This window comes from Asterias amurensis, chromosome 10, assembly GCF_032118995.1.
Source record: "Asterias amurensis chromosome 10, ASM3211899v1".
Taxonomy (NCBI): domain Eukaryota; kingdom Metazoa; phylum Echinodermata; class Asteroidea; order Forcipulatida; family Asteriidae; genus Asterias; species Asterias amurensis.
In genome coordinates this window covers 2,963,751-2,978,047 of record NC_092657.1, presented here as the reverse complement: position 1 = coordinate 2,978,047, position 14,297 = coordinate 2,963,751, and the positions used below count along the sequence as shown (strand labels likewise).

The 14,297-nt window shown below is 42.3% G+C and overlaps 1 protein-coding gene across 3 annotated transcripts in view; it reads left to right on the top strand.

The window, feature by feature from the left end:
• Positions 1-14,297, top strand: part of LOC139942463 (uncharacterized) — an 83,924-nt gene that overhangs the window by 53,223 nt on the left and 16,404 nt on the right. For all 3 annotated transcript variants that reach the window (XM_071939253.1, XM_071939252.1, XM_071939250.1), the window contains exons 4-6: positions 5,303-5,371; positions 9,405-9,559; positions 12,095-13,860. In XM_071939253.1, coding sequence (XP_071795354.1) covers positions 5,303-5,371; positions 9,405-9,559; positions 12,095-13,860 — 1,990 coding nt within the window. The remainder of the gene's footprint in view (positions 1-5,302; positions 5,372-9,404; positions 9,560-12,094; positions 13,861-14,297) is intronic.

Here is a 14,297-nt window from a genome sequence, read left to right as displayed (position 1 = left end):
ATAAGCGAGCTATTTTCGTGCTTAAGCAAATTTTTTGCTTAAGCAGCTCTATGAAATTGGCCCCAGGCCCTGCACTAAGCAACTACAGATTGAATTTGGGTTTGATCCCTGGCTATACAGCAGACACAGGCTTCATGGCTATTACCCCGAGCAAAGATATGGACAAAATAGGGAGACTACCAACATAGGGCTAGAAGCTCAGCTGGTAAAGTGCTGGCACATCATTCCAAAGGTTGCAGGTCCAAGTCCTGCTTTGGTCAATAGTTCTGTGTTAAACATACGTGTATGTAAAATGATTGAAAAATATACCCATTCAGTTTCCCTTGTGGTTAATTACTTTTAAAAAGTCGCTACAAAATATTCTACTTTTAAAAACCTGTGATACATGTATATAATTCCTTGCATGTCAACACTGCGGAGAATCTAAATTCTCTTGAAAACGGTTTCAGTTCACAATTCTGCGATTCTTACATTACATTTCATTCTACCATGTAAACATGCACAAACCATGGGGAGCAAATACAACCAGAAAAAAATCCAAGAAACAAATAAGATTTTGTTTAATTTCTTTTTCTTCCCGCCATTCTTTATCTTTCGTCTCACATAATATTTTATATACTACTTGTACCAAGTGTGCCAAATCTCGGGGAGCAAATACAGCCAGAAACAAAAACGTTGTATTTTATTGTTTTCTGGGGGGGGGGGGGAACGGGGTGGGGGGGGGGGGGCTTCAGTTGATTGAGTGTCAGGTTACATGCAGCGGGAAGGTTTTTGCTGTGGATGATGAACAGTGTTTAGTCATTCAGTAAAGACCTGTAATGTTGACAAAAGCCATGTAATTCCTCGAGTGATTGTCCCCAAGCAATTCAAACCAATTTACTTTGTCTGTATTGACTCAGGTTTCAAATTAGCATCAGGGGGTCTTTTGTGTGTATAGACTAGAAAATATACTTATTAGGAAATTTAGTCAATTAGTTTTTTTTTTTTGTATTTTGCTTGTGGCTTTGTGCGACACACGTATTGGAAGTATGCAATCATTCATGAGCTTTATTGGAGAAGATGTAGTCAGGAATGAGAAATTTCAGACTTTTATCTGAAATAATTTGCGGTTGAACAAAGAAAAATTGACGGGATATGGATTTGAACCAGTGACCAACTGATTAATGTTACGGTGCTCTTCCAACTGGTACAACTGTATCCAGGGTCTATGAACAAGGGTACATACATGTAATAGATAATATTAAAGACTTGTAATGCGCACATATCCACCCTGCTGGTTGTTCAAGGCGCAGGGGTGTTCAAGGCGCAGTATGGAGACAAGATATATCACTTGATAAATCGCTTTTTGTTTTGGAGCAAAAGCCGTAGGTCCTGAGGATCTGGTAATGCTTGTAAAATAATCCGAACAGTTATCGAAGATTTGAGGCTAAATGCTAAAACCCCTGCGTTTCTGGTTCATTCTTAAAGCATCCTTGTCTACAGGCTTTCCCAGGCTTCCGAGTTCAGTTTGCTTTTGAGGCATCCGTTCCTTAGTTGCAGTATCAGAGGTTAATTAATAATAACAATATTTATTAGTACATTTTATTTATGTATGTATTATGCGCCTCAGCAATGGGGCTGATTGTGGAACAAAGCCTTCCTTTAATATCAACACCAAAATGTCTGAGCCGGTTCATTAACTCCCCATGCTTTTTACACCCTGTTGTCTATCTGTACACGAACAACATTGGTAAAATCTCTTCTATTCCGAGACTGAGACCCATTCATCATCGGCTGAATTGTCACCCTCCCTAGTTCTACAACCCATCCATCAACTTCATAATCAACTCCACCGTATTATCCATAACATAACCAATAGACCCCTTGAATATAATGTCACATTCTCAAAAAGCGCCATCCCTGACACCAAAATGAGGCAGATTATTGGACAATACATGTGCATGTAGCTGTACTTTTTTGCGCAAAAACCTACATCCGAACAATGTGCATCTACCATTTCCATCATTTTTTGAGTCAAATCTTTTGTGCATCTTTTTTTTTTGTGGGGAAAAAAATTGCTGTTTTTTCTGCAGAAAGAATCCTATTCTTTGATCTGCTTCTCTAATGCTGGAGACTGTTCCCAACAAAAGCTCCTTGAAATTATATCACACCAGAGGTGACTAAAAGATGGAAATTCCATCATTGCAACATACCTGTACATGTATGTGCGCCTCTTAAAACTTGACCGAGCTTCAGACCTTCTTGTCCAGCAGTGACTCTCACCCCTTGATTTTTTACCGAACATCAATACAGGCCAGCGAAGGGCATAATTAGCCGCGATTTTCTTTAAGAGTTCTCGCATTTGTCATCTTTTTTTTGACGGACATCGCCAAAGTGCCAATGACACATGGTTAAACGCATTCATTACTTCGGCAAATACGATCGGGGACGCTCCGTCACCTCGACGTGTGTCACTGTTTATATTTGGAAGTGATCGCTCTAATGGAACGTTTCTGCGGTCGGAAATCATGCGGAAAGCAGCAGGATTTTTGTAAACAAAATTTTTGTTCGCTCCAAAGTCTGTGACGATGGGTAAAATGGTAATATTCATTGATGAGTAGTCACCTTATCTTGAGAGCTGCAGAGCAGTGATGTAGCTCGGTTTATATTTGGAAGTGATCGCTGTATCGGGAACATTTCTGCGGTCGGACATCATTCAGAAACAGCAGGGATTTCTCAAGATCTTTTTTTTCCATTCCAAAGTCCGTGACGGCCGGTAAATGACACTCTTCCTAAACAGTCACCTTATTTTGAGTGTTGCTGGTTGCAGAGCAACGATGTGGTTTGCGAATTGCCCGAGGAGGGTACACGTGCTTTATTGTGACGGACAAAGAAAGTGCAGGAATCTTGAGTGGATGATTAATCGTGCAATTTTCTCTGCCAGCGAGACTATTACAAGTCTATTAATTTTTAATTTTTACCTAGTTCAAAATTCACTGTTAGATCTAAATTGTAAAATGAGTTTGTGAAAATAGCTTGTGAACTTCTACGTTTAGATTTTTTTTTTTTTAATAGTTTAAAACAAAATATTTGTTTAACAGACTAATAGCCCTGGCTATTGTTATTCTGTATACTATCTGACAATGTTATCGTAGTTAATGATGCATTGCTAATGTGTCTGGAACAGGAATAGCTCCATGAATTATTCATGCAACTCATAAATATTCATGCTGCCCGAAAGTGCCCATTGTTGTTAATGGTGGCTGCAGAGACACACGTGCTAGACACTGAGTCCTCAGCGTCGGTCCCTGCATCCTCGTTCCCAGGGTCTGCCCAGACCTGATGGCATTCTAGACCCTTGAGGATGTCTGCGCAGTGGCACAAAATCAACAGTAGGAATCCTGACTTTCCGGCCGTTTTTTTTTTTGTATTACATGTAATTTTTTAAATAGTTTTTCATTCTGGGAGGGCAATCTTTTTTGATGACAGTTTTTTTTACTTTTGCCTTTCCCTGGACTGCCTCTGCTTGTTTTTCTAATTATTGAATTGTCCGAAGAATTAAAATGCTCCTTAGACTTTGTCCTTTCTTTTACTGAGAGGAAAAGAATTATAAAGAATTTTTGGCAATTGTACGTTATATATTTGGTTTGCGGAAACACCATGTGTGTACATGTATCTACTTGCCGACCGTGTTAGTTCGCATAAAGTAAAAGGAAAACCACGCAATTTCGAGGCAAATTTGTGTGGATCATTATATTCTACTTTTAAATTATCTATCTAACCATTTGCATTTAATAACAAACGGTTTCAAACACTTTTCAATGACCAACTCGTCTGATCCAAGGCAACGAGTTCCTTTAAAAGGAATAGGGCATTGGACGTACCTCTGAATGAGCCATTTAGGGTTTGCTGAAAGCAGACTCTTAGTCCCTAACCTTGTGTTTATAGAAATATAATCTGTTGAGTATTTCGAGTCCAGTGAAGAACACTGACTTTGTCAACAAGGCAAGCCGTTGCTTCAGAGGCACTCGACCCAATAATAATATTGTCTTGTTCGGCTGCTTGAAGTACCCTGGCAAAACAGAGCTTGTCTCTCGTCTTGATGGGACTTATCAATTATATTTGAATGTCTGTAGATGCATCTGTAAGACTCTTAAAGGCAGTGGACACTATTGGTAATTACTCAAAACAATTATTAGCATAAAACCTTTCTTAGTGACAAGTAATGGGGAGAGGTTGACAGTATAAAACATTGTGAGAAACGGCTCCCTTTGAAGTAATGTAGTTTTTTGAGAAAAAAGTAATTTTCCACGAACTTGATTTAGAGACCTCAATTTTACAATTTGAGGTCTCGAAATCAAGCGTATGAAAGCACACAACTTCGTGTGACAAGGGTGTTTTTTTCTTTCATTATTATCTCGCAACTTTGACGACCGATTGGGCTCAAATTTTAACAAACAGGTTTGTTATTTTATGCATATGTTGATATACACCAACTGTGAAAGCTAGTCTTTGACAATTACCAAAAGTGTCCACTGCCTTTAAAGAAAGCATTCAGTCATCTTGTGTGAAAAAGTCCGGAACATTTTTTTCCTTTATTTGTTTATTTCTGTACGACTGCAATGAAACGCTTAGCGATGTCAAGTGATCGACGTAAGATTAAAAAAATGAAATTAGAATGAAAGTTGTAATAGATGTTGAATTTGCATGGAAGATAAAGAGTATTATTTGTGATTACTTGGCTGTCGCTGCCCATGTTGTATCTTAATGTGGGTGTGATCCCTGGCTATGTGGCAGTTAACAATTGTGCGGCTTCTGACTGGCACCACTGCCCAAAAAAACAATATTGGGTGCGTTCGATTAGCTTCCCTGGGTCTACCCCGCGGTGCTCACTTGGGTGAGCCCCTGACAAGAGCTAATCGAACGATCACACTCGCCCTCTCGTGGTGACGGCATGCACCTCAGGTCACCCCAAGTGACCCACTCCACAAGCAGGGCGGTGCGGGCTGACTGGGGTGACCCCGTCAAAGCTATTCGAACGTACCGAGGCAGACCGGGGTCGACCCAGGGAAGCTGAACGAACGCACCCATTGACAAAATAGAGAGACTGCCAATACAGAGCTACATAAAGATAGCTCAGTTGGTAGAGTGCCGGCACGTTAATCTGGAGCTTGCAGGTTCATCTCCCACTCCAGTCAATTTTTCTTTGTTCAACCAAATGTTTACAATATTTTTGTGGAACTATTGGCTCATATTGTAGTTAGTTTTTTCTGAGGAATTTGTATAATGATGTTTCTTCCTTGTTTGATTTTGTTCTTTACAGACCTTGAAATTAAACACGGAGGTCAGACCAGACGAAGGAGAATGGGCAAAGCAACGCCAACAATCATCTGTAAGTTTCTGACAAATAAAATAACTCTTGGAGTGCTTTGTGATAACCATTTCACCCTGGTTGATGTCTTGTTAAACTAGGATGGATAGTCCACAGAAAAGAACCCAGCCGTCGATTTCACCACACTCTTCTTAACTTAGGATTAATCGATAAGATTAAGGATGAGTTCAGTTCCGTATCCAAAAATGTAGGACGCATTGAACCCATCCTAATGCAAGTTTAACTCGAGTTAGGATTAATCCTAGCGTTTTGTGAAATCGGTTGCTGAACACTGATCGTGGAATAGTAGGTTGTAACCTTGTGTTTTTGGTTCACATACAATGTAGCAAGCACCCTTGTTTTACAGGTTTCCTCAGGCTTGGAAAATGTACAGTGATCAGGGTTGTAGCTAGACCAGTGGTGCTAGTGGGCAATAATGTTGAACTATGGGCCATATTGCTGAAGTGGGGCCTGGTATCCAAACTGTTCGTGTTATGGGGCCATGCAATAAGTTGAATGGCATTTTGATTGTGTTCTTTCTCTGTGACATTTGATACTCCTTATCATGAGCTATGCTGAGATCAATGCAAAGTAGACAATATTTGAAATCTGTGCTGGGTGGCACCTTAAGAGTAAGGACAGGTGGCACAATGTATTTTGCTCAGAGTGCTGGGCAAAAATTGTGAGTCCTGGGCAGGCCCGCCCAGCACCGCCCACCGTGGCTACAACACTGACAGTGATTAAGTAATTTACATGTACCAGAACTATATAACAATAATAAAGACAAGATGTTCTTCCCATCAGCCCCTCTCCCCACGATACACCCTAGGTGTGCTGAGGATTTCAAACCGCAGTGTAATTTTCCCTCGGACATAATTGGTTTTTAGTCCGCAACCGCAGACATTGTTCACACCAGGATGATCCCATCCTCCACTGTTTGGGTTTTCATCATTAGTCACAATTCACCCTCGGGAGAAAGTTGAGAGAGAGAGAGAAATTAGAGAAGCGGCAAAAACCTAAAATAAACTGAAAATAATTATTGCAATACAGGAGGGAAACAGACCCGGTAGTTCATTACGGAAGGATTACACAGTGTTTTGTAATGTCCCATGGCTTGTACCAGGGGGAACAACTCTCTGAAATAACCCGGGCCTGACTTTGTAGAAAGCTTTTGAATCACTCCCCCCCAACCATTGTTTCTTCTTGAAATACCCCAAGTGTGTTGTACTATGTGTACATGTATTTGACCAAATGGCTGGTTTAGGGGGTACCACTGTCTGAAATGACCTGGGTTTGTTGTAATACATGTAACCAATGGCTGGTTCAGGGGGTACCACTCTCTGAAATAACCCGGTGTGTTGTAATGTCCAATGGCCGTTGAGTCCACTGCATTTTGTGCTTGATATGAGCATGGTGTATTGTGACACCCCTCCAGTCCTAGTGTGTCTTCATTTTGTGCTTGGAATATCGGGAAATCTTTAGATATTTTGTTTGTTCGTTTGTCTCTTTGTTGTTGTTTGTTGGGGTGTTTGTTTGCTTGTTTTTTTTTGTGTTTTGGTTTTTTTTGTGGTCTTTTTTTTGGGGGGGAGGGGGAGGTCAAAATGAACACATGGAAATTAGTGTGTATTATGTAGGGGTTTGGTTTTTTCCAAGTAACAAATGAAATTTTGCAGAATTTTGAGTGTGTCATAATTTCTCAAATTAAAGTTAGCATCTTCCTGGACTACATGAAATACATACGGTATTTAAATCCAGATTTTCAAAGTAGGAATGACAAATTTGCTGATCCAATATTTGAAGAGTGTCTGAGGAATTAGCTCCCAATCGTTCTGGCTTTGCACAGCGCGCCTCTGCGTTTGGGTAATTCAATTTCCCAGATGATGTGATGTGCAATGCTTTCATCGTGCCTAGTCTCGTTGTGATCATAGCAGGAATTGGGGCAGAAAGTCTCTAAGAATCACACCGCCGATGAAATTTATGAGTAATATTCCGCGGTGTATGAATCATTAGGAGTGAGTTGATTAGTTTGGGGTAATATTTGCAAGCCGGCGCGAAGTGGTAGGTATTTAGTAAATTGACGTCATATCGCTGTCCGGTATTTTTATTGTTTTTTGAAAAGGTTCTTTTTGATTTTGCCTGTTAGGTCAGGCCTGGAATTACACAGAGGTTACGGAGGTCGTGCCTCTGGTCTTGGCCTTGGCCATCTTTCAACTGAAATGCCCTTACCAAAATGAAAATGGTCGTGCTTCCTCAAAGTTGAAATTCCAGGCCTCCCCTACCTGGTGGAGAGGAGAGGAAACCCCCTCCCCCCCCCCCCACACAAAAAACAAGAACAAACAAGCAAACGAAAAAAGAAAGCCCCCCAAAACAACAGCAACAGTCCGAGTCGTACCAATGACTCCTTAACGAATTAATCCAACGCCGAAGAGGAAGTTAAACAACCCCAGTGCTCAGATGCATTTAAATAAAAGGCTTCAGCTGAAGTATTTTATTGTTGTTTGCGTTCAGACTCTTGATTTCAAGAACTCTGGGGTCTCAAATTCAATTCAAATAATCTTGAATGAGGAATAACTTCTTTCTCAAAAACTACGTTACTTCAGAGGGAGCCGTTTCTCACCATGTTTTATACTATCAACAGCTCTCCATTGCTTGTTACCAAATAATTGTTTATTGTTAACCATTAATTTGAGTCATTACCAAATAGTGTCCAGTGCCTTTAAAGCCATTGGACACTTTCGGTACAGAAAAAAAAAAAAAAAAATTTCACATATTTACAAATAATTTACAAGGTTTACAGAAGGTAATGGTGAAAGACTTCTCTTGAAATATTATGCCTATTCCATGAAATGCTTTACTTTTTGAGAAAACATTAAAACAATATCAATTCTCGATCTAAACGAGAATTACGGATTTATTTTAAACACATGTCATGACACGGCGAAACGTGCGGAAACCAAGGGTGGGTTTTCCCGTTATTTTCTCCCGACTCCGATGATCAATTGAGCCTAAATTTTCACAGGTTTGTTATTTTATATATAAGTTGTGATACACGAAATCTGGGACTTGGACAACTGTTTACTGAAAGTGTCCAATGGCTTTAACAAGCAGTTCTATGATATTTGGCCCAGACCAGTGTAGTTCACCGACAGGAGTTTTTCACCGTGTCGGCTCCGTTTCCAGCCACCTGTGCATGAGACATAGATTAACGAGCGTCTCACGTTCTTCCTTTTAATCTCGCTCCTCTCTCTTGGGAGAATGTTTTTAATTTGGGAGTTGAAAATAACTCCGACTCCGAGCCCCTCCAACTGCTTTTGGAGCAGGGAGCTAAATTGTCATGCATGCTCCACCTCATAAAAGAGTCACGCCTGCCAATTTATGCTGTCATTTATTTTCCTTTTTGGGGGGGAGGTTTGGTTTAAGTTGACAGATTTGTTGCAGGCTTGGTTTTAATCGGAGGCAATATTGTGTGCTACAATGTAATATTTAAAGGGATAGTTGCATGTTTATCGTTGGTGTTTGTATTGAGTTTGTTTTGGTTCATAGGTCTATTGTACTCATTCACGTCTTAAAATAGTCACACTTCACGCTTGGGGGGGGGGGGGGGGAGGTTTTATGCACAAATTGACAGATTTGTGGTAGGTTGGGGCAATATTATGGGCTAACATTTAAAGAGATACATGTAGTTACATGTATACATTTATCATTGGTGTTTGGATTAATAAAGTAAAGGTTTACGGTAACACCGCAAAATCTCACTCTCGGTGAGACAACAATTATTTTGCATGTAAAAACGTATTAACCAGTTATGGTAGGATGGTAAAATGCCATAGGTGGTTCATACGTTTTTACATGCTCAAACTGAGACTAAATTAATTTTTGTACCATTGTTTTACTCATTCATCGAGTAATATTTTAAGGGAAGCTTTCTACTATCTTTAACTTCAAACTGGTTTTAAAAGTTTTTAAATGTAAATGTGTGGACACTGTGTAAAAAGTACCCAGACCCTTTAAGTGAGCACAGTTTTCTAACAAAGAATGTTGTTGTTTTTTACAGCAGCGGCACAGACATAGAAGAAGTCGTGATCATCACAACAGACGAAACGACAACAATGCCCCCACTGAGGGCGCTGTTGAGGACCACGTCAGAGGAGAGTCGGCAAACGGAACGGGTCCGAGATTCCACAAGAGAATGGATTCACTAGACGAAAGGTATTACCCAATAGGGCTAGGGGAGTGGTTCCCCCCTGTCTGATCGGGGCCCTATTTCATAGAGCTGCTTAAGCAGAAAATATTGCTTGCTATTCTGCTACGCATAAATAAACAGGATACATGTACCATTTAAAATTGTACTTGTGCCATAGTACATGTACTTTGGCGGGTACCCTTATTTTGGTAAGCAACTTTTTATTGTGCTTAGCTACTTTTTGTGCTTAAGCAGCTCTATGATATTCGGCCCAAGACCCAATTTCATGGCTCTGCTTATCGTCGAATTATGCACTTGTCTGCTCACCATTCTCTGCTTACTGTGCAAGTGCCAAATTTCTACGCTACAATCCCGGCAATATCTCGTTAGGCCCCCCCCCTGCCCCCTTTCCATGTTGGTTCTCATGGCACGGTCTTCTGCGTTCCAGTCAACCTTGAGCGAGGGGACGGGGGAGAAAGTGTTTATTGTCGGGGGGAAGTGGACAGGGAGTGGTTATTGTTACGATAGGAATGGGTGGCCCAAGCATTTTGGCCGTGATGTAGCTGTGTAAGCAAAGAATGTTCAGTAACATGAAGTACAATTTAGGCATGCACAGAAGCAAAATTCCCCGCTAACCCGTGGCGCTTGGTGAAATCGCGGTTTGGGGTTAAGATGGGTGTTGAGGTTTGACCAATACAGGGAAATACTGTACCTTGCAGTGGAAATGCTCTGTGCAAAAGTTCCCTGGACTCATTTCCTTTCGCTTTCGTTGTTGTGTATCCTAATGTTTGTTAGATTTGTAAATGGGCAATATTCATGTGACTCCTTGCACCCAACAACTGCTTTCAGTTTCGTAAAGGGAAAGTACACTCTTCTATCAGTGCTTCAAACCAAAAATAATAGTCATTCAAAAAATAGGCCCCGGACAATTAAAAACGTTCAGCAATGCTCTGGAATAACTCTAGAACTGCATCCATTTTTTAAGGGTTTAGGGCAACTTGCACACTTCTTGATAGACAAAAAGCTCAAGTAAGCGGGGTTGCTCAGAAACGATTTCAACAACCTCCAGTATGGGAGTTTTGTGCACAGAGCTGTCGGAGAGAAAAACAGAATGTACAACGGGAAATTTTGATCCAAGAATCATGCTCAATCTTACCCTCTTACAGCAGTGCTTTTGGTCGAGCAGTATCAGCCATGAAACTTGCTAAGCAAAAGCTGGGTATAAAGCTGTTTAGTAAGAAATGTTGCTTTTCACTTTCATTTGCTGAACCAGTCACAAGTTAGTCGTTACATGTAGTCTTATTTTAAGAATGAGGTAACCAAGAATTTACTAGAAAAAGGGCATTTAAGCAATTCATGTGCAGAAGTTTCTTTTGAGCTGCTTATAAGCACAAAAAGTAGCTACATGTAAGCACAACAAAATTTGCTTGCCAGTATAAGTTTACCATTCAAAATGCCATGTCACATGCACCAATTCTAACTGGTGTCCTGCTTATTTTTGCAAATTTGTCTGCTTTTTAAGCGGCTCTGTGAAATTGGACCCTGCCCACACAATAAGACCAGTATTTCTTGCGGTTAGCAAACTCCAGTCATGTGTGTGTTGTTTTTACCAATAAGTTCCACATGATTTGCGTTACTATAGACACTAAGTTATTTTCATTTCGAACAGGAAATGTGCCAATCACATGGGCATTAACGGGGACTTCCTCAAGAACGCGATGCATATTATAAAAACTAACCAATGGCTGTATTAATAAACCATTACGACATCGCCACCGTGACACTAAAAATAATTTCTTTCTGCCCGCCCAACGATTTTTGTTTTGCAATTGAGGAACTCGAATGCAGTATTCGCGAAATGATTCGTCACAAACCAGAAAGTAATTGGAGAGACAAGATCAAAAAAATAAGTTTTTTGAAAAGTTCAAAAGCAACACGTAAATTTACAACCTTCCTTGTCGCAGATGAATTTGAGAACAATTCTACAGCAGGCTGTGACTTTGGACTAGGTGCCAAGCATCTCCAAGCTGAACAATTTGTCGATGGGAAAATTTGAGGACTAACTTCTTTGTTGAGAGTGCAAACACAATATTTTGGCGTTTTGGGCGCTTTTTTAAACTTTGAAAGAAAATGACACTAGGTGTGGGTGAGAAAGCTTTGGTGACTAGAAAAAGGAGTCAGTCGGTTCAGCTTTGGTAAGTGCTCAGCGACTGAGCTCAAATTTTCACAGGTTTTTTGTTTTATGCAAACATTGTATGTTGAGATACACCAAGTGAGAAGACTGGTCTTTGACTATATTACCAATAGTGTCCAGTGTCTTTTAAGCAGCCTCATAAAATTGTGCAATATGGTACATAATTGGACACCAATGGTACAAAGCTGTGCCCAAACATCTATATAATTAATGTACATTTTGTATTTACTCATCCTCGTACAAATTTGTGCAGTTTTTATTACACGATGTTCTTCCTATTTTATGGCAATTTTCTTTTCAGCAATGAGATGATAAAATTGCAGTTCCAGAATGTAAAACTTTTCTGTCTTTGTCTTTTTTCTCCCAGGCACATTCATGCCTCGCCTGTTGAGGGACGCCGAAAAGTCACCCAAGCCGCCACGGTGCCTCCACCCGGTCTGTCCCACAGTTCGCCCCAAACCAGACGGGCGTATCGTTACCCGATGGATCAGCAGGCCATCCTATACCAGCAGCAGCAGTCCTCCTTCGAGCAGATGAGGCGCCTACGCTCCGACAGCGAGCCTCTGGACCCGGGCACGACCCACCCTGTCGTGAATTCTGAAAAACGACGGCGGTCCTCCACGGATAATTCCCGGATACACCATCATCAGGGTTTCGAGAGACAGAACTCGGGCAGGGGGGAAGCCCTAAGGAGTGGGGACATGCTTCGTGGGAGCGGGAGGTCCTTTGAGAGGGACGGATCGCCCACTGGGTACCAGCAGGGACGATCGCCGAGGTATAACGACGGGGTTGTATTGAGCTCCTCACAAGGGGATGTGTATAGGGATGGGTTCGGGGGTGGAAGCCCCCAGTTTGGGATGAGTTATGGACAGGGGTACCCGCCGCACCCACAAAATAGGCATTATCAACATGAACGATCGGACAGCCAGCTGTCCATTTCAAGTCAGCATTCAGTGAGCGGGGGCAGCCCCGCACCGGCTGATCAGCCAGAAGGGTCGCCGGTGCGGAGCGCCTCAGAGGACGCCCGCAAGCCGCAGCCGTCGCCGCGATTGAAGAAGAAGAGCAAGATGCCCAGGATGGGGCTGAACGCCATGCAGCATCACAACCAGCCGCCGCCGCACCCCTCCCCGACGAATGCACAGGCCCATCAGCTTCAGCAGCAGCATTCCATCCCTGGAATCCCCCATTCGCAATCCGGGGAGCGCTTCCAGCAGTTCCAACAACAACAGCAACAGCAGCAGCCTCCTCCGCCCCAGCACTCACAATTCCAACCCCAGCTGCCTCCCCCGCCACCCATCGCCGATTTCCGCTCCGGAACGCCGACCTCAACAACCGCATTCGCCTTCCCGCAAGGCGTCCACTACCCCCACCAGTACCCGTACGATCGGCAGGACTCCTTCGAAGGGGCGCCGACCGTCCCCGTGACCTACCACTACAGCGTCCAAACACCCGATTCCAGTGCTAGCCAGGACTCCTTCACCCCGGTGGAAGCGTCGGACGTACCTCACCACTACCAGCCCAAGGGCGAGATCCGCTCGGATCGCTCTAACCTTCACAAGCACTCGGAGAGCCAACTCTCACAAACCTCTCACACCTCACAGCACTCGTTATCCTCTCAACACTCAGACTCGTCCGCTCGCCAGGTCACCTCCGACTCGCAGTCCTCAGACGACATTCTCCGCAGCAGCACTCCACCCCAACAGCAGCAACCACAATCCAAACCGGACCCCCAACCCTCTGACAAGAAACAACGCGACGAGCATCCGCCAGCGGAGGAGTCAACCAAAACGCAAAGCTACACCCGAGCTTCGCAAGTCCAAAAGTTCAGAGCCAAACAGAAGACGAAGCGGATCACCGAAGACGGCCCGAACCCGATCTACGAGAATCTGGACTTCATTCACCAGAAACAGCGAGAGAACCATCAACGGGAGAGGTTACGAGAGTTGGATCAGATCCACTACACCACGTTGGAGCCTCCTCAGGTACCTCCGAGACAACGAAGACCCCTGTCTGGAATGCCTTCAGCAATGAGCATCATACCAAACGGAGACAGCGAGGTGATCGAAGAGGGACAGTTGGATCTGAGGGATGACGGCTCGCAGGAGAATCTCAATAAGAGCTTTGATTCAGACGGTAAGCAAATTTTTCTTTTCTTACAATTTTGTTTTGCAAAGTAAATGTAATTACCTCTAATGTAGCAGACACAAGTGCAGCTAGCACACTCCCTGCTAGGACAATTTAAATTTGTCTGTTTGTCTAGGTTGTTGTTTGTTTGTTGGGGTGTTGAGGCGTTTGTTCATATGTTGGGTGATTGTTTGTTTGCTTTTTATTGCTTGTTCGCTGGGGTGTTTGTTTGTTTGTTTGGTATTGGGTGTTTTGGTGTTTGTTTGTTTGTTTGTTTGTTTGTTTGTTTGTTTGTTTGTTTGTTTGTTTGTTTGTTTGTTTGTTTGTTTGTTTGTTTGTTTGTTTGTTTGTTTGTTTGTTTGTTTGTTTATGGGGTGTTATGTGAGTGTTAGTTTACTTGTTTTGCTATATTTATTAAGTTTTTGTTATGTAAAGCTAAAAATTAT